This window comes from Diadema antillarum, unplaced genomic scaffold (genome assembly GCF_040938485.1).
Source record: "Diadema antillarum isolate AM-2024a unplaced genomic scaffold, OU_Dant_1.0 scf00000115, whole genome shotgun sequence".
NCBI classification, from domain to species: Eukaryota; Metazoa; Echinodermata; class Echinoidea; order Diadematoida; family Diadematidae; genus Diadema; species Diadema antillarum.
The window spans coordinates 1,691,390-1,711,393 of record NW_027271004.1 but is presented as its reverse complement, the minus strand read 5'-3'; the positions used below and the strand labels follow the sequence as shown (position 1 = coordinate 1,711,393).

Genomic DNA, 20,004 nt, shown 5'->3' with positions numbered 1-20,004 from the left:
GCATTAGTCATGTGACTGCATTATGACCCAATCAACAACTAGTATTTATATAGCACATACAATACAAGCAAGTGCACATCAGCAAAGTGTGAAATACAGCCATAGGTCTAAGCTAATGCTGTTTGGAGCCTCGACTCCCCACATCATACCTCATCTTTCTGCTTCTTCTTGTCTTTAATCACCCTTCCTGGAATATTGGAGAGGAGAGCCACACCTTTTGGCAAAGAAATGACAAACAATTCACGTCAGCTTCAGACTATGCTTTACACACCATGACAGCAATCTGACATTTTATGCAATACACTACACAAACTATTTCTAGATCTCTTCATGAATGCGAAGTCTGTGCATAAACAATGTACAAACAAAGTAATAATATGTAATGACATCAGTCCTTCAAATCTAGGGCACACTTTGTTGACATGTGACATAACTGAGTTGTTAAGAACCATGTATATATATAGTCAGCTGGAATATTTAGAGCAGGAAAAAATACCTGTCTGAAGCAGTAATATCTGAGAGCAATAATCTAACATGCAGGATATTTTGTCTTTCAAGTGTTCCAGAAGTCTAAAGGAGTCAGGGCCTTATATCATATGGAATTGCAGTTGATAGTAAAGTTGGCTTCTGCTACAACTCTATATAACTCTGCACTGGACAAAATAACAATCTCTTGCCAAGCTTTCAAAACGAGAGGTCTAGATCCAGCATATTTTCATTGGGGAATCGTTTTACCTTGCCTGAACTATTTCTCTACTTTACACCTTGTCAACAGTGTTTGAATATCAGTATTTGAATATCAGTTTTTGAATTCCATCCTATAACAGCAATGTGCAACACATTTTGAATGACTGCAGATAGCCGCTGGCATCGTCCAAGTTGAAAACTGGGCAGGTGCCACGAGAACAGACAAAAAGAACATCACTGTCACCGAAGTTATGACGTGACAGCGCATACCCACTGACCTATTTTGAATAAAAGTCTGCAAAAAGACTACACATAGACTTACCAACGTGTGCATGTTTGAGGGCACCCACATCATTGGTTCCGTCTCCACACATGAGGGTGGTGAAGCCTAGACTCTTTAGGGTGGTGATGACATACTCCTGTTAGAAAAGAGATCATGTCATTTATCTGCATCCAAAAGTGAGGCAGAAATGAACTACCCACGTATTAACCAATCTTGTCAAAAAAAAAAAAACATTTCTGCAGGATGATGCCTTGTATCATTCTATCATAATTTCCATCGTTCACTGCTAACATTTCATAAAGTGCAGAAAAAACTTCTCTCTAATTCCGGTAACTACTTTGGTCATATACTCATTTGCTTTTGATACAGAATTATCAAACCCTTCACGGAATTCATACATGATACTTCCAGTGGCAACACACTCTAGAAGATAACAATGAATGTGTTTATCTCAGTTCAACATTTGCTTGCATTAATTCCTTGTCTGGGTGATTCCATGCAGAAAGCATATAATCAGATAACTTCATACAATAGTATACAAATAGTGAATGGTCACGAGTGCAATGGTACGAGATTTCGCACGAGGTGAAAGATAGAGGCGCTCTATTCAACGAGGCGAAGCCGAGTTGAATAGTGCGCCTCATCTTTCACCGAGTGCGAAATCTCGTTCCATTGCACGAGTAAAGGCCATACACTATTTGATTTATACAACGTCCAAGTAGATCTTTTTGGTCTAAGTAGGCCTAGAAGTCGCTATATGTATGAAAAATATAGCCATACTTACATGTGGATCCACTGCGATTCTCTTTCTGGCTTGCGCAATCAGTGTGGATACAGGTCACAGCTACACTAGCGCTCATACACGTACACTAGCACTACGTAGGCCTACGTACGCGCATGCATGTACCGCACACGTACACTGTGCTAGCTGCACGCAGTACCGTACAATTTCTCGAACAGTGGAATAGAACGAAAAAATAGAACCAAGTTGCACGCAAAAATAGAACCAAAATTGCACGGCGCGTTGAATGGAGTACTTATTGAATATCACGTCACCAACAATCCTCCAATCAAATTACAAGGATCTACTTGGACGTTGTATAACATCACTTACTGTACCTTTTGTTTTGGCGCAACTCTGGCAAACACTTTGACTTTTGGCAGTATGGTGTTCAGGAAAGACTGGTTGGTGGCTTGGAGATGTGTTATAGCCTGCAAAGGATGACCAAAAAGGGAAAAGAAAAATAAAACAAATGACTCATTATCATCATGTGTGTGTTTGAGCTAGTGGAAAGAATAAATGCTGCATATCAGTAAGTATTAGCCTCTCCCGACTTTCTGTAATGTCATGCATGAGACTACTCTAAAGGTGTAAATTTATTTGTGCCTAGTTCACTAAGACAAATTCTATGTTCTTGATTTTGCTGACAATAAACATGCTACTAATAAAGGTACTAATTCACATAAACAAATTACATGTACATGTACATAAAAAAAATCAACATCATCAAAACTTACCAAACAGTGAAATTTCCATATTCACAGAATTTTCTAAATGGTATAATGTTGTTATATAAACAATGCTGAAATTTAGACAGGATAAATATACTTTCCTAAAGGAACTCCGCATATATTCTTCGCATTCATTTCAGTGCTAATTCATAAATCAAATACATAAAGAAGAAAAATCATCATATTCGAAATCGCTTATGAACACACATTAGCTGTGTGAGGTGCACAAGTAATTTCAGTTCAAATCATTCTCATTTTTTCAGGCCGCTACGTCCAGAGCATACCTCTCCTGTGAGGCAGAGATCACTAGCCAATAGGAGTCGTCTCTCTTCCTTGGAGGGGACCATGGGATACGTCACAGAGTCGTCAATGGCCTGCCAGTGCCACTCGTCTGATTCTGCGCAAGGGAGAAAGGAATCATGTAGATACATTCTCAGGACTGCCAACACTTACACATCAATCAGGGAATTCCAAGGAGCAATCAGGCAAATATGCATGTACCTGCATGTGAAATGCACCTCAGGGGGCAAAAGACAACTCCCAAATTCCATTGTCAAGGCCTGAGAAGATATTTTAGGAAACCTCACCTACTCTATCAATTTGCCTTCCTTTTGTGTAAACAATAAAGAAACAAGTCCAGAAATGGTACTCTCTGCCACAATCAAACAACCAAACATTAGTAGAAACAACACCACTACAATGAACAGGTTTAAGCTGCATTTACACTATGTTCCCCGGCAGCCACAGCGGTCCCATTTGCCCGTAACATATTGCGCCGTGGGTAGGTGAGACATTCTACTGTTTTCCCCCCTTCGCACAGTGGTCTTATTCATTCCAGTCCTCACCCCGGTGAACATGTAGCTATCAGGCGCTGATTTCATGGCGTCTGGTCAGGCTAGACTATCAATATTTTCAGTCGCGTCCTGCTGCTGACAGCCTCCAAGTTTTGTTACGGCCTATTACCTGCCACACCATTTTGTTGCATTCACCCTGTTTTATCACTGCATACAAGATTCCTCATTAGCACCGGGACTGCCGTGGCAAATTTTTTGACAGTCTAAAAATGTGACATGGCATCCTAGCATTCACGGCCTCTCGCGTTTGCCAATCCCGTCTCACCATGTTGTTTCAAGCCCATCCCATTTTGTCCACGGTGGCCTGAAACGGGACTGCCGTGGTTGCCGAGAACATGGTGTAAATGCAGCCTAACTACTGCACTAGCAACGATAACCCTTTAGTTTTCACTATTATAAAATCAAGAGTTACAGATTGAGAAATACAACAAAATATGTTGCCATCAAAGTAAGAGTCACAAATTGAGTAATAAATCAAAATTTGAAAGCCATACTATCGTAACATATTTTATTAAAAGTTTACCACAAACCAAATATCTTGTATCTGCATCGCTAGGACTGTCAGCCCCATATACCAACACAATCATAGCATCTGCATGGTAACACTTACCTGTCTCACAGGGTGGCTTGAGGATGAGTGTGTGAGGTTTCCTTGTGAAGCGAAGCTCCTTGGCCACATGGCAGGCAGTTAGGGGGTTGTCTCCTGTAATCATGGTGGTCTAGAGAGAGGAGGAACAAAATTTACTCATTTATATAGTACTTGTATGTAATTACTTTGATATTTGCTTTAATTCCTCTTGAACTTAAAGCATAAAGCATCCACCCGTGGGGGCTCATGAAATGTAGAGATTTCGCTATGTTGCCGGCTGTAAGTTGTTATGAATTCATAAAGTTTTGGTGTTGCTATAGCTGGATAAGAAGATTACAACAGTTTGTGACATCAATGCAAAATAATATTAGAAATTTAGAAGACAATTCTACAAAATATAATTTTCATTTTTGAGAAAAGTACAATCATATTCCTTTAACTTGTTACTGACATGTTATGAGTAATATTGTACCCCCCCTGCTTTTTGACAGAGGTAAAATCAATTGCTCTTTCATTATGCTTGAAGAATGAAAATATGTTAAATTCTCTATTTTCTTAGTATTCTTGCTCTGCGATGATGTCACAAATTGCAGTAGTCTTCTCATCCAGTGATGGTGGCACCGAAACTTTAAGAATTCATAACTTTTCAATGGATTGTCCAATTTTCCTCCAACTTCACTGATATGTTCTACAAATAATGCTGCATCAATTCAATCCACATGTACATTTGGGGAAAGTTCCCCTTTAAAGTCTGAATCTTGAATGGTCACATGACTCACATAGTGCGAGGCGTGCTGGATCTCCTTGATGGCTGCTTTGGAATCCACCTTGAGTGGGCAGGAGATGATGACAAAGCCAGCAAACACAAGGTCCTTCTCTACCTCATCCCGGCTCAGGTCTCGTAGCTGTGAGGTGCGGGAAGAGAGATATAAACACAACATTAAAAACAAGTCCCCCACCTAACAGTTCGTCATAACATTGTACGGTACGACATTTTGGCAATAAAACCAACTCAAAATAATCCTGTGACTGTTTACTTAGTGGTGTGTGGAAATGGAAGATGGCCATGGTTTCATGGCTGAATGAGCTCAAGAAGAAGACAAAAACTACCCTTCTTAAAGTCTCTAAAGGTCATTGATGACTTGTGACTTTAGAAAAAATGCCTGTGGTTAAGTGCAGTTAAAAAAAACCCAAACCACCAGGTGAAAATAGGTTACTGTAATGTGTGATCAACCTTGGGGACATATTTTGGTGTTTTGCTTACATAGACAAGAGTTGGAAACTTTACTGTGATCGAGTCAGAACAAAACATTTGCATTATCCATCCATTTACATTATTGTGATGAATATACAGGCACTGGTGCTAGAGACAGCAGTCATGCCATGATAAGGACCACAGAAGTGGCAATATTACAGCCATAGACTAGATGGTATAGAATAATGATTGTCAGTGGAACAAATGTAACTCTCATAGATTGTCTATTTTGATACAATCGAAGAAAAGTCATCAAATGACATGACCTGAAGAAAAATGCTTGGATGAGTTTGTTGAGTGCAAAAAAGAGTTTCACAGGGTTACATTCAAACTTACCCATATCAAACCTGTAGTATATGACAGTAACTGAAACAAATGTATGCAAGCTAATGGGCTTGGCATTACAATAGGGTGGTCAACTGTGCCAATATATGGCTGAAAGGTCCCCCTTACCTGCTGTGAAGACATGTGGCCAAGTTTCCTGTGGCCCAGGGCCAGGACCCGGGCACCCTGTCTGGACATCTCTGAGTGGACCGCATCGTAGTTATCTGGGACGAATGAGAACTATGCAGAAAGGAGAACAAAAAACAAAACAAAACAGAGTTTGCAAAAACATGAGAATACCCACCTCCAGTTCATATCTCACTGACATTATCTACAGCCATATCTGAGCGACATACTCATTGGGCATGAACGAGAACTATGTAGGACTCAGGAGGGAGCAAAAACGGCAATTGCGCACGATGGGAAGAACTACTCTTTGATTGTATGTGAGCAACACAAAAATATAGACATACATGTACATGTAAAAACTGTCATCATTACAACAATTCACCCTCTGCAGCTGAGTGATACTAGAAACATAGACATACAAAGGATTATCACTACATTTAGTGCCACAGTATCCATGGTATCAAGGAAACCAACAGGTTACTTGATAAACTGAAAATCATGTTCGTTTTTCACCTTGGAATATACCATCTTTGCTCAATTCAATGGCATGCCAATTTTGGGATAGTTCACTCAGACACACTGATGAATAGGGCTATTCCTTACTAAAGGCATCTTATGAGAATTGGTTACACCTGAAAAACATGTTGGAACAGTATCTTATTTTTTGCCAGTGCAATGCACTTTGAGATTAAAGCAGATGCAAACAAATTGACATAATGATGGCCTGTCCATTCATAAAGATATACACATACAGTTGTAAGTTAGTCAGTTAATCTTGAATAAAAAATTGATGCTCATCTTCCTTGTTCTTTTTAAACAGTATAATATCTCCCAAACATACATCAGGCAACATGTATTTCATCTCCTTCAATTGATTACATGTCACAAGTTTGCAGACTTTCTAATCCATCTTTGATTTGTCTTCGCTGCTTACCATCGATCGGAGAGTCTCCGGGGCTCCTTTCACTGTCGCCAGGTAGGTGCAGTCGACCGATCCGGGCTCCTGCAGCGAGGCGATCACGGCCATGCGCTTGAGGGCGCTGGAGAAGTGGTACCGTGTGACGATCTTGAGGGGCTGGCTCCTGAAGCGCTGAGGGATCACAACGTCACCTATTGTGTGTGTGTGTGTGTGTGTGTGTGTGTGTGTGTGTGTGGAAGGAGGTGGGGAGGGTGGGGAAGATATAGTGACTTTAAAGAAAATCATGGGTGAGGTATTCAACTAAACTATTTTCCATGCCAGTTAAAGTGCAAAACCTTGCTTCAATGATCTGTGCCTATCTACTCACCATGAACTCAAGCATAAACTTTATTTATGCACCTAGATGTCAGTGATGAAGATGGGTCACAAAAAGTTTGGCTTTAAGGACCATAATATGTATCACTCAGGATTTTCCTTTACATCTCTGGCCAAACTGGGCTAAAATGCTAGGTGAATTCCCATACCATGACTAAAACAGCAAATCTTATGGGAAAATCAATTAAAAGCATGATTGTATCAATCCTGCTGTATACTTATACATGTAATCATACTGTGAATAATGACTCTTTTATGAACTTTCATTCACATATTACAAATGACAAACTCAGAAGTCATACACTACAAAGGGCTATTATTGTCAAACTTTAAACTTCTCTCAAGTTTTAACACAAATGCTGAAAATCGTAGAACAACACAGGGCTCTCTGCAAAAGTTGAAAAAGGCACTGGACGTGGACTGCAATTATTTTTGCATCTTGCATCAGTAAAACTGACCCTTGGTGAGAGTCCAGTCCACAGCGGTCAGTGTGGCCTTCTCCAGGGGGTCACCAACCAGCGTGTCGTCCAGCTGGGCAAGGGAGTGACACGTGGCCAGGACCTGGACCGTCTCCAGGGGAACATTGCTGATGGCACACATCTTGTCCCGGCCCCTGGGCAGAGGTCAAAGAGAAGAGGAAAAAAAAAAATCAGTTGTATATGCGGCATCACAGCACTACAGTAAGATCCCACAGAAGCTGGCACATTCTATCATTACCAACATACTTCTGTTCTCAAAGTGATCATACGGAAACAAACATTGTAAATCAAGTCAATGTAGAAATCGTCAAATCACCAAAGTGGGACCAAAATCAACACTGAAACAGATCCCTTATCATGATCACAATACAGAGAGACTCGGTGAATTAAAACAAACTAGAAATGTCGCTATGGCGACTGGTATGCCTCCGCCATAATGCATGATTCTCCTAATAGGTCTATAGTACATGTGGACAATGTGTGATTACATTTTCACAAAATTGGCAAAATATTAAAATGACACGTTTGTCACAAATGTATTGAATGTTTACCTTCCTTGACCTATGTTTAATTGGATGAATAGGAGAGCATGTATTTGAGGATTTAAGAACTTTAACTTGACTTTGACCATTTCATAAGTTTATGCACTGAGTAATTTCAAGGTATGGAGAAAAAGCGCAATTTCTGTATTGAACGTTAAATTGTTATTTTCATCTGGCCTTTGATTTATAAGAGAAGCACTGTCAGGCAGAACATACATAAATTCAGCATGTGCTAAGTTTCAAGATAACTTGAGCCACTTCCGAGATATGGAGAAAAAAGTAAGTTCAGCACTTTCACTTGATCTTTGACCTTTTGACCTTTGACCTTCTTGGCAAAAAAAAATCCCAGAGAATCTCTATTGGGTTAGACATGCATACATCAAGTTTTAAAAAATATATATCCTGCTGGCATTGCATAAATATAAGGAAAATAGTAAGATTTTGAAGTATTGCCCTTGACCTTTGACCCCATGAACCCTAAATTCCCTAGATAACCACTGCCAGTCAGTAGATGCATATACACTATGTTCCATGAAGATACCTTGAACAATTTCCAAGATACAGAGAAAAAAGTGAAATTTTAACATTTTACTTGACCTTTTGACCTTTGACCTTTTGACCTCATGACCCCAAACTTTCACCAGAGAATCTTAATTGGGTAGTACATGTATACACTAAGTTTCAAGAAAATATCTTCAGGCATTGCATAGATATGGGGGAAATAGTAAAATTTTAAGCATTTGACCTTGACCTTTTGACCTTTGACCTTGAGCATGTGCACCCAAAAGTTGATAGGCACAACTTCACCCCCTAATACACATACATGCCAAGTTTCATTAGGATACCTCAAAAGGTTTTGGTAGTTACCCTGTCCACAAAATTCATTACGGACGGACGGAAGGACGGACGGACGGACGGACGGACGGACGGACGGACAACCCGAAAACATAATGCCTCCGGCACCACTTCGTGGTGGAGGCATAAAAACAACAGGAAATTGCAGGTCTATCACACAGACTGATTAAACAGTTGAATCGATGTACTACTTACTGTAAGCCTGCCACACCCTCAACCACCAAGTTATCACTGGTCAGTGTACCAGTCTTGTCGAAGCAGCAAATGTCCACTTTGCCGGCAAATGGAATGCGGAATGGCTCTGTGCAGTAGACACCTACAAGTCACAAAGAATGACTGAATTAGAATTTTGTCATCGTCCCCTTAGCAGATGTAACAGATTTTTATGAAAATGTTTACACAAGTTTCTACTTTTTATTTACTGATACATCATGCAGTGAAGAATATCAACATTGCACCAAGTCTTCCAGGTACCGTACGTGACAATGATGGAATGCTGCAAGTGTCTTTTTTCTCCACGGTGAAACTTTACTGTAGTGCATGTAAGCAATACGGTAAAAGTGGAAATTTTCATGGTGTTGAAATTTTCAAGAATTTTGCGCAACCAGCTACTAGCGCGAAAATAAGAGCAAGCCTATATCTTTGCTTGCTATACGTTCGCCTTGATTCCGGGGTATTAAAAAAGCAAGGAACATCATGTTACCCAGCTCAGCAAAAAAACATTAGATGTACTTGCCAATATCCACTTTTACAGTAAACACACTTCATCTTGCACAAATGCATGAAGACATTTTTCTCAGGCCTATGACATTGCTTGCTCACTCATATACTGTCAGGATGTTTTTACCACTACTGAGCACCCTAAAACCAATACTTCCCTACAATATCTTCAGCCTTCTTTAAAATATGTGAATTTAGCTTGGGGATGGGGAAAAGGAGTGGATAAGAGGGAGGGTGAAGGAGAGGGGGGGGGGGGAGAGGGAGGGGAGATGGGGGAGGGGAGGTGGTAGAGGGGACAGGGGAAGGGGGAAAGGGGAAGGAGGAGAGGAGAGGAGGAATGGGAAGGTGGATGGGGAAGGGAAAAGGGGAGAGGGGAGGGGGAGTGGAGGGGAGAGGGGAAGAAGGAGAGGGAAACCTGCAAGGGGTACAGATCACAGGCAAAAAGGAAAGAGGGTGGGTGAAAGGGATAGAGGGGAGTGGGTAAAAAGGGAGAGGGTGAAGTAGGTATGTGATGCTCTTCATTGGCTTTCCAAACTTGCCTAGCTTTGTGAGGGCCAACAGAGAAGAGTTGACCGCCAGAGACAGCTCGATGGGGAGCTCTGGGGGGACGACGGACGTCAGTATGAGGGTACATTCCAGGAACAACTTGTACTTGTTGCGAGTCGGGTCCTTGGTGCCTGCGACAAAATGGAGACATATCTTCAATTCTACTTCATCTAAAAAATCCATGCATACCACATTCATTTTGATATGAACTGTGGTGGAAAGATAAGGACAACTACACTGTATAATTGAGTAAAAAAAAACAACAACATGCAAACCAGCATATTAACACTGATTCCATGCAGCACCAAAAGAGTGCAACCACTCATGACTATATTTCCCTTTGCCTCAAATACACAAGAAACAATTAGCTGTGGGCATTTTAATCATTGCCATGCTGGCTTCAAGTATTGTAACCTACAATAGCTGCACACTACTATAACCAGTAACTTGGTTGCAGATTTCAACATTACTGATAAGGAATAAGGTGTGCATGTATGCTTCACAATCAGATTTGTGTGTCAAAACAGCACAGCTGCCTCCACTTGAGTTTATTTCACAATTCTGCCACTAAAACCAAACAAGCGGAACACACTCTGCAAAAGAGATACAGAAGAAAATACGTAAGCATGCATTACAGCATACAGATAGCATTATCTGGAATCCCCCGCAGTTATATATACATCAAGCACCCCGGTATTTCAAAAATTCAATCACCAAAAAAATCTTAATTGTCTGAACATTGCAATAGAAATCTGAGAGACGTTTCACTGAATCCACTCGCTGCTGAGGAACAAGGGGCGTCATGCCAACAACCCCGCACAGAACGACCCCCACCCTAATGATGGCATGGAGACAGAATATTCCCAACCCATTCTTTCTTTGGCCAAAAATAGGCTAAAGTTAGCAAACAGAGCTGACCTTCGATCCAGACGTACGAGGCTGCCGCGATGGCGAAGATGAGGAGGAAGAGGATAAAGAGAAAGGTCTCCAGGTTGTTGGCTGTCACCCGCTTCACCCCAAAGAGGATGGTGCTCAGGAGTTTCCCCTAAAACGGGAGAGAGAAAAGGATGCACCACTACCATCAGACCATGAAATCCATCCTAAATGACCAATCACTACTTTACTGATGTTCACACCTGAACAGGTTCTGTTTCAATGTACAGTGGAACCTCGTTATAGAGGGGAGGTTGGACATAACAAAACCTCCACCTATAACAAGCTAATTGCACAGGTTCTAACACTATATACTTCTTTGTTTCTGTACTCTGGTATAGTGAGTAACCAGATATAACAAGGCAATTGTTGAGGTCTTCAGGTCCCCATTATGACAAGGTTTCCTTGTATATGTCTGATGACACTAGATTTTTTCATCTCCCTGGCATTGAGGTTTACCGTACACATCTATCCGTCATGTTTAACTCACTGTGTGCAGGCGCCTAGTGTTACATGTACAGAGCCTATGGAAAATTACTTTATCGAAGACGGGATGCCATCGGGTTAATGGTGTAAGCCAAGGGTGCATTTGTTCGGTGTATTTTGCTTTTTCTTCAAGAATATAAAGTGATGGTATGAAACTCAATCAAATTTTGAAGCCTTTCTAAATCAAATCAAGTACTTACAGCTCTCCTGAATCAGAATAACTTACCTGACAGGCAGCTAATTGTCAAAAGCCCTCAAAAGTCTCAAAAACCTCACATCAAAAACATACCTGAGACGTATTGAAGCCAGTGCGCAAAACGTACGCTATACATCCATTGTCCGTAGCTGCCAAGAGAGAGAAAAAAAAAATTGGGTTTCATGTACACTGTATATTACAGTGAGTGTTAAGACAAGCTGGGCAAACTAGAAGAAGCTTTTAAACATAATGATGCAAAGATGAGCGGATGAAGTTACTGTAACATCAAATCTCAACTGAAGTCACTATATCTGAGAGAAAAAAAAAAGACAGATTTGTGGTTTATTACAATCCAGCGATACTATGAAAGCATCTATGTATACAATCAATACTCTTGAGGTTTCAATATTCATTTATTCAACATTAACAGTGTGGACATTATACTATAAACGAGAGAAGCACTTTGAGAGTGCAGACCTCTGCCAAGCAGCTAATTTCCACCACTGACATTGTTCTTCCGTAGATATCAGTGATTTCTACCCATGATACATATGCACGCTGAAAATTGGCCAATTTCCCAATATAGAAACCTTTTGTTACATCATCAATGCCAGCTGTGCGGTGCGCCTCGCCCTGGACCAGAAACTAGAGCATGCCTCTAGTGCACGCATGACGACCTCAAAAATATGCAGCTTGAACTCCAAGTTCATTGACCCTACCTGCCAAAATATTGAAAATCCTTCATAAAATCCACAAAAATTCAAGGATTGCTACCAAAATTTAACCATCTGTTCCTTGTGTCATTATCAACCTTTCCTGCAAGTTTCATCCAAATCCTTAACAACTTTTTGAGTTATTTTGCACACGGACAAACAAACAAACAAACCAACGGAAAGGAAAACATAACCTCCTTCCTTGGCGAAGGTAATTATGTTATTTCTAAGCCTAGGAAACCCAAATTATGTCTCCATGTCTCTATGTCTGAACTCTCTGGCACACAGCTGAAGTTCATTAACAGTCCAAAGTATTAAAGAGGAATGCTCTTTTACCTTTGAGTCCTGGAGCCGACTTGCTCGGGGGCGAGTGCTGAACCACCTTAGTGCCTCCAAACAGGACATGCAGCTTGCCGTCCATCTGGAGGTCCAGGACATTATCTGGGTCCAGGCCTTCCACTGGCTCCTGCAATGGTCAAAGAGATTTTATGAAAATCACCTGTGTGCTACTGTAAAACACGATATATTCATGAATTGGAGCCAACGGCCTTTCTCGCAGCATGAAATTTTCGCGAATTGCCACTAGCATCCAATGCATATAGTGTAGGCAAGAACTTTCGCATGCATTTTAATTTCGCGAATTTTGGCGCTTGCGAAATTCGCAAAATTAAAATGCATGTGAACATTCCTCGTTTTACAGTATTTTGCCTTCAATATTAACATGGAGATTGGCAGGTCTGGGACTATATGTATACATAGAAAATGGAATTCTGTTAACAAAGAGGTTTGAATGGTGACAAAGCACTAAGAACCATATGAATGCAATTTTCAAACAATACACAAATCAGGGCACACATCAGAAACTGAATTAAGTAATTTTTAATTGCATAGCTTTCCAACTAAAATAAGTTATATCCATCAAGATGCTCAAGAGAAATAGAAGAAATCAGCCATCCTCATCAACTCTGACATATAGTATATTGGCTGGCATTTGTTCATTTGTCTGTTAGCGGTCCTAAGCGAAAAATTATGGATGAATTTTTATAAGATTTCCAAGACAAATTCATGGTTAAAATTGGAACAGATGATTTCTTTTTTAAAGGATGGGTGCACATTTCTATGGCATTTGCGATCCTATGGCTTTTGTGGAGGTTTGCGCTCTTTCAACGCTTCTACCTCTAAATATTTCCCTATGCCGAGATCAAGGGATAGGTAACTTCATTAAGATGGGTTAGGGAGGACAAAGAAATTAACTGCCAGTTATGAAATAAATCACTGTGAGCATGAGAACAGCTGACGCTGAATAATCCTTGCTGCTGTTTAGATTCTGAAATGTGCAAAACTGAAATGAGCATCTCCAAAACATCATAGGCCTGTTTTATATAATAATTTATGGAGAAGATTGAAGTTGTATTTGCTACAAAATGAGAGAAAAAAAAATCCCCTCTTGTCTCCTACCACATGCAAAGTATGATCAATGATATTTGGTGAAATGCAGTGAATTTCAGTAACGATTTTTCAGGCTGCAATTCCTTACTATTAAAATGATTTCACTAGAAAAAAAAAATGTAGTTCAATTCCCATTATATAGATTTTGATGGAATATATCTTTCTGCCTGTCAAAAGAACAGAAAAATTCATGATTGCAGGCTGATTGATGGCTTCAAGAGACAAGAATTTTTCCCACAGGCTCTTACTTTCATCTGAGGCACAGACTCTCCCGTGAGCATTGACTCATCCACAATGCACGGTCCCCGCAGGAGCAGCATGTCGCAGGGGACGGGGTTGTCGTTATGGGAACGGGTGATTGAGCAGATGTCTCCGGGCACAAGCTCGCTGCTGAGGATGGGACGCCACTTGCGGTTCCGGAAGACCTACACCAAGGTAACGGGAAAAAATGCATCATCCATTAACCGAGGATTTGAGGCCTTTGTTGTGTAGCAGCCAAGACAAGTAATTAAGCTTCAAAGCCTAGAAGTCTTCTCATTGTTTGAGGTAGACATAAAGTTGGAGGGTCTAACTGTGATCTATCTTTTGTCAAACTTGAGGGCAGTCCTTTTGATTGGACACTGTCTACTTTAGAAGTACAAGTTGTAGTTTAAAAATCAAACTGGAAAATCCAAACAAAACAATTGATACTCCCCACCCCCCCCCCCCACACACACACACAATAACAATTATATGTTCTAGGACAGCTGGAAAACTGGACCAAGGAATGGAAAGTAAGAACATTTTTGGACCACACATATCACTGCAAACTGCTTTACCTGAACCATGAAAGGTTTGTTGCCCATTTTCCTGATTTCAGTCAAGTTCCTCAGCTGCTGGTGAACCAAGGTAGCCTCAAACGTGACCAGCATGAAGAGCGTAAAGACACTGTAGTACAAAGTTAGAACAACAAAAAGTGAACAGTACCTTCTGTTTCCTTTTTAATGATGAACTTAAGCAGTATTCGCCCAATTTTCATTCATTTCATTTAATTTTATTTCATGTTTTCTTCCCCCTCCGACTTATACTTGACTAACTAAAGCTAGATTCTTCAAAAGAACTATGTGGGCAATCAATACCCGGCATAAACTGCAGCACCACAAATTTCGTATCTTGGGTAGATAGTCACTACTTAAGTGAAAAATGTTGTATATCTTTACTTTTCCTTTATTCCTGATATTGGATATCTGAATGATGAATGTTTGAAGAAGGTTTAAAAAAAAAAAGTCACTCAGAAATTGTACTTTCAATCAAAATTCGGGTGAGGAATTAGAATCTTTAACCATAAATTTAATTTACATACAGAGAGTAAATGATCATTGGTTACTAACACAGTACTACCAGTTGTATGAGCTATCGCTGTGTCACATACCTGTAATACCAGTACTCATCTAGACACCACAGGGCCACACAGAAGACCTGGAACACAAAGAAGGGGGCGGTGGCTCTCTCCTTGAATAGTTCCTTGAACTCTGGTGGCTCCATGGTCAACCTGTGGATCGCAGAACAATGAACGTAAAGCAGACGTTGAGCAGTGAGTGGTGAGCAACTGTTCATGATTCCTTTTTTTAACTGATTGGCGTCAGTTTCAACATGGAGAAACAATAAATTTTGCCCAAAGAAAGCTTGGCTGCTACTTGTACTTTGCTTACAACTGCAATCAAGTAAATAAGCAGAGATTTGTCCAAGTCACATAATCAAATGATCAATGAGTGATAGATGATTTCCTGAAACTGATTACAGACATTTAGCAAGCTGGATATCATCAACAAAGTTCTGGTGCTTGACAGCTTTGTGTCATACTCATCCATCTATCTTCACATATTCTATCTACAGCTGTATCTGTCTATCTACCTATCTGTCTATAGTAAAATTGTATCTTTACCAATCTATCTATACATACATCCATCTATCAGCATATTCATAGACAGTGGACATACAATGTATTACACATTCTTTGCAAAACGTGTTGCTTGATAGCTGGTTTTTGCATGGTCAGACGACGTGATCATCGTATAATGCATTACTAGACATCTACAATAGCATCTGCTAACTGTTTAAGAGAGAGAGAGAGAGAGAGAGAGAGAGAGAGAGAGGAAAAAGAAAACAAAACCAACAACAACCAAAACCCAAGAATCATTTTCCTGACTCATAACACAGGATCAAGCATAACTTTGAAAAAAGCACTCTTTAGTTTCCTTAACCTTTTCACTACCACTGGGAACCCGTTTGCAAATGATAGCAATGATAAGTTGGGGTGGTGCTACGGAGAGGGTAGATCTACCACAATGATAGGCTTAAATATTAGTTCAGTTATTGGGAAAATCCGAATGCAATTTGTAAGAGTAAGGTAAGTCACTTCCGAGTTGGCTGGCTGCTTTTTAACTCACTGATTGTCGCCAAAAGATTTCTTGGCAGAGGCCACCTCCGAGTCCTCCTGATAACCCTTCCAGGACTGGTACATCTTGAAGGGGAGGTTGATGGGGAACTCCAGAGCTGTGAAGCGCTTCTTCTCCTCGGCATCGTACACATACTTAGTCTTCTGGAACATGAACCACAGGTCTCTCTTGCCTGTGGCGGGGTGCTGTGTGGAGATTACAAGAGTAATGTTGGAAGAAAATAATGTGGGAGTACACAATGAATTCTGAAATGTACAACTTCTATATTTCAAATTCCTTTAAAAAAAAACAAAAACCAACAACAAACTAACAGGCAATTACACACTCTTGAAGGTATTTCTTTCTGCCAACACTTTTATGTATCACACATTCAGTATTCAACATCACTGATTTTGACTGTAAGGAAAAGTTTTCATCTCATCATCATTAGAATACTGGTACCATGTACATGTACAAGTTGGGTGTGCAAATGATGCGTTTTGCGGGGAAGTGCAGTAGATGTAACAAGCATGAAGCATTAGAGATATTGAATCTGATTGTTGATACCTTAACATTTGATCAAAATGGATTAAATCTCTTTGAATTACCGTATCAGAACTGAGGACAAAAAAAAAGTTGCCTCTTAAACAGTGTTAAGTACTATAGGATTTTCGCTCGATAGGCTCATCAGACTTGCCTAGCTAGTGCCATAACCATTTGTGCCATGACATTGAGTCTAAAAGCAAAGATTTTCAATGAAACAACTGTAGCCAACCTTTTTACCCTTGTGCAAGTTGTATGTGACTTCTTGTTGTGCAATGATACCCTGTCTTGTCTGCAAGTCTAATTCAAAATACAGTAATATACATCAAATGCAGTGCTCAAAATACCCAATAGCTATCAGCAATTTGCTGCCATGCCCCACCCACTGACCAGAATGCCCCTTTTAAAATCAAACAGTTTAAGGCCACAATATTTTGTTACTCACTTGTGCCCCTTTAAGTGGATTCGTGTCACCTCAAAAAAAAAAAAAGTGGCTTTGACCCAAATTTGATGAAATTCGAGGCCTGCAATTGCATTTAATACTCGACACTCTACTTCAAATGTAAGTAGAGTCTACTGCATAGACTTCAGCCCTCATGGTCACAATGCATCACCTCTTACAAACCCATTGAGGACGGACCGATTTTGCTACAACACGCATTTTCCATAGACACCTGCTGAGTATACTCGGGATTCATCCTCAACGGGTTAAGTTGTGTGATTTGCCTTACCCGATCTGTGTGAAGCTGAACCAGCTCGGGATAGCCATTGTTTGCGGTTGGGACCACCTTCACCCAGTCAGCATCAAATGGGTTGGATTCCTGCCAATGAATGACACAACACAAAAAATGGAATGAAGTCACAAAAAGTCAGTGACTAAAAACAATTTCACAATACATTACATGATATTTTGAACAACATCAACAACAACAAATAACAATTAAGAATGGATACAACTGAAAACGATTGATAGACTGCAAAGTGATTGTGACATCACAACGAATGCAATGCCAAACAGGCAAAAGACAACACAAAACAAGGACTGACTCTGTGCTTTTAAGTTAGATTATTTGATGCATAAGAGGAGAGATGGATGTTTGAAACGAAAAGAGAAAAATCTAGACTGAAAACAGAAAAGCACTAGATTAACAGAATGAGAGATGAATAAATCAAAAAATGGATGAAAGCAAAAATGACTAGGAAGGAAAGAAAAAGAATTATACTGTACAGGTTGAAAAGGAAATGAACAAAAAAAAAAAGATTCATTAGAACGACACATAAGAAAAAGATATTGGAGAGAATAGAAAGGAAAACCCTTGTAATTGGAGGGGAAAAAACATGAAGGAAACAAAGAACAATTAGGAAGAAAATACAGTGAAAAAGGAAATTGAAAAAGTTAGACAAGAGGAAAACTATCATTGTGAAGAAATAATTGATAGGAAGGAAAGGGCATCGATTCTACCTATTGTAAAAATGAAAGAATAAAAGATAGAAAAGAAGGATACAAGTCGCAGCACATTCGTGCACACGCGCGCGCGCTCAACCGCCTTGAAGCTACAACCACTAACGCAAGACTTGGCTTAGGAAAAGAGAAAATAAAATTCTAGCTTTTTAACAATGTTCGAAGACACCATAGAAAAAGCCGCTGTGTCGCTACATTTCGAATAAATAATCGACCCTTAACTTAAACTATAAAGCATGCGCTGAACGTATTTGTACTGTGCAGGCTTGTGTACCAGTGTTCAGAGTAGCATTACAAGCCATCAAGATTTTCTACAATTTTCTGACACTTGTAAATACTAAAAGTACTAAAACTAAAAGTAACTGCGTCAGTAAGCGGCCGTGCAGCCGTTCGCGGCAGGTACAACATACACGGTAATATACAGCTAAACACAGCATTGCACTGTTACATGCACACTACACATGTACTAACACACTAACAATCAACAAAAACCAACCGATAAAATGGGTACGATCTCTGACGAAAGTGAAATTTTCTCACCTAAATGACAACATATCGCATCCAAAATAAAATTTTCGGTACTTCTTAACATAACAATTAAGAAATAATGGTCTAAAAAACTTGATTTTTTGTCGTTTTCCCGATGCTCATGGATTTTGAAAACATATTCTCACATAAAATAGAACTTTCGCGAGCCGATGTGGGCCGCCATTTTTGTTCGGAAAGTGGATGTTACCATCGAAAAAATTCAGAAAAACACGAGAAAGACATCAACAACACCGCCAGAATTGCGATCTTGTTTGCGGCCAATGCATGTGCGCCCGCTATTTTCACGTGCTTTCGCAATGGCAATTGGCGCTTACGCAATGTTCGCGAGACATGTGAAGGCGTTCAGCTAATGATCGCGGAGCACGCGCGTATTGCATAGGGATTGTACATCGTGCCGCAAGCAGAAATACTACGTCGCATATCGCCCTTATCGGCGAAAATTGTGCCGGGTTTTGCCCTGGTAAATCATGAAAACTGCGTTGGTCAATGATAAATTTCTTTCATGAAAACAATTTTGTTAATGAATAATCTTGTCTATGATATATGAAATGGTTGAAAATAATTTGCCTGATTTGTTTACAAGTTGGAAAAACCCTTAACAATGCTTAAACTGCCGCAAACGGGATATTTTACTCTAATTGTAGAGTCTAGAGTAACTGCGTCAGTAAGCGGCCGTGCAGCCGTTCGCGGCAGGTACAACATACACCATAATATACCGCTAAACACAGCACTGCACTGTTACATGCACACTACACATATACTAACACACTAGCAATCAACAAAAACCAACCGATAAAATGAGCACGATCTCTGACGAAAGTGAAATTTTCTCACCTAAATGACAACATATCGCATCCAAAATGAAATTTTCGGTACTTCTTAACATAACAGTTAAGAAATAATGGTCCAAGAAACTGGATTTTTTGTCGTTTTCTCGATGTTCTAAATGGATTTTGAAAACATATCCTCACGTAAAATAGAACTTTCGCGAGCCGATGTGGGCCGCCATTTTTTTCGGAAAGTGGATGTTACCATCGAAAAAAAATGAGAAAAACACGAGAAAGACATCAACAACACCGCCAGAATTGCGATCTTGTTTGCGGCCAATGCATGTGTGCCCGCTATTTTCACGTGTTCGCGAGACATGTGAAGGCGTTCAGCGAAAGATCGCGGAGCACGCGCGTATT

The 20,004-nt window shown here is 40.1% G+C and overlaps 1 protein-coding gene across 1 annotated transcript in view; it reads right to left on the bottom strand.

The window, feature by feature from the left end:
* The window catches only part of LOC139719807 (endoplasmic reticulum transmembrane helix translocase-like), a 32,250-nt gene that overhangs the window by 11,380 nt on the left and 866 nt on the right, over positions 1-20,004 (bottom strand). The window contains exons 2-20 of the mRNA XM_071631192.1: positions 17,538-17,627; positions 16,276-16,469; positions 15,258-15,377; positions 14,665-14,773; positions 14,095-14,271; positions 12,734-12,863; positions 11,778-11,833; positions 10,988-11,114; positions 10,063-10,200; positions 8,999-9,119; positions 7,386-7,540; positions 6,568-6,743; positions 5,634-5,744; positions 4,705-4,830; positions 3,947-4,055; positions 2,767-2,879; positions 2,090-2,182; positions 1,010-1,106; positions 150-214 (exon numbers count right to left, since the gene is read on the bottom strand). Coding sequence (XP_071487293.1) covers positions 150-214; positions 1,010-1,106; positions 2,090-2,182; positions 2,767-2,879; positions 3,947-4,055; positions 4,705-4,830; positions 5,634-5,744; positions 6,568-6,743; positions 7,386-7,540; positions 8,999-9,119; positions 10,063-10,200; positions 10,988-11,114; positions 11,778-11,833; positions 12,734-12,863; positions 14,095-14,271; positions 14,665-14,773; positions 15,258-15,377; positions 16,276-16,469; positions 17,538-17,627 — 2,307 coding nt within the window. The remainder of the gene's footprint in view (positions 1-149; positions 215-1,009; positions 1,107-2,089; positions 2,183-2,766; positions 2,880-3,946; positions 4,056-4,704; positions 4,831-5,633; positions 5,745-6,567; positions 6,744-7,385; positions 7,541-8,998; positions 9,120-10,062; positions 10,201-10,987; positions 11,115-11,777; positions 11,834-12,733; positions 12,864-14,094; positions 14,272-14,664; positions 14,774-15,257; positions 15,378-16,275; positions 16,470-17,537; positions 17,628-20,004) is intronic.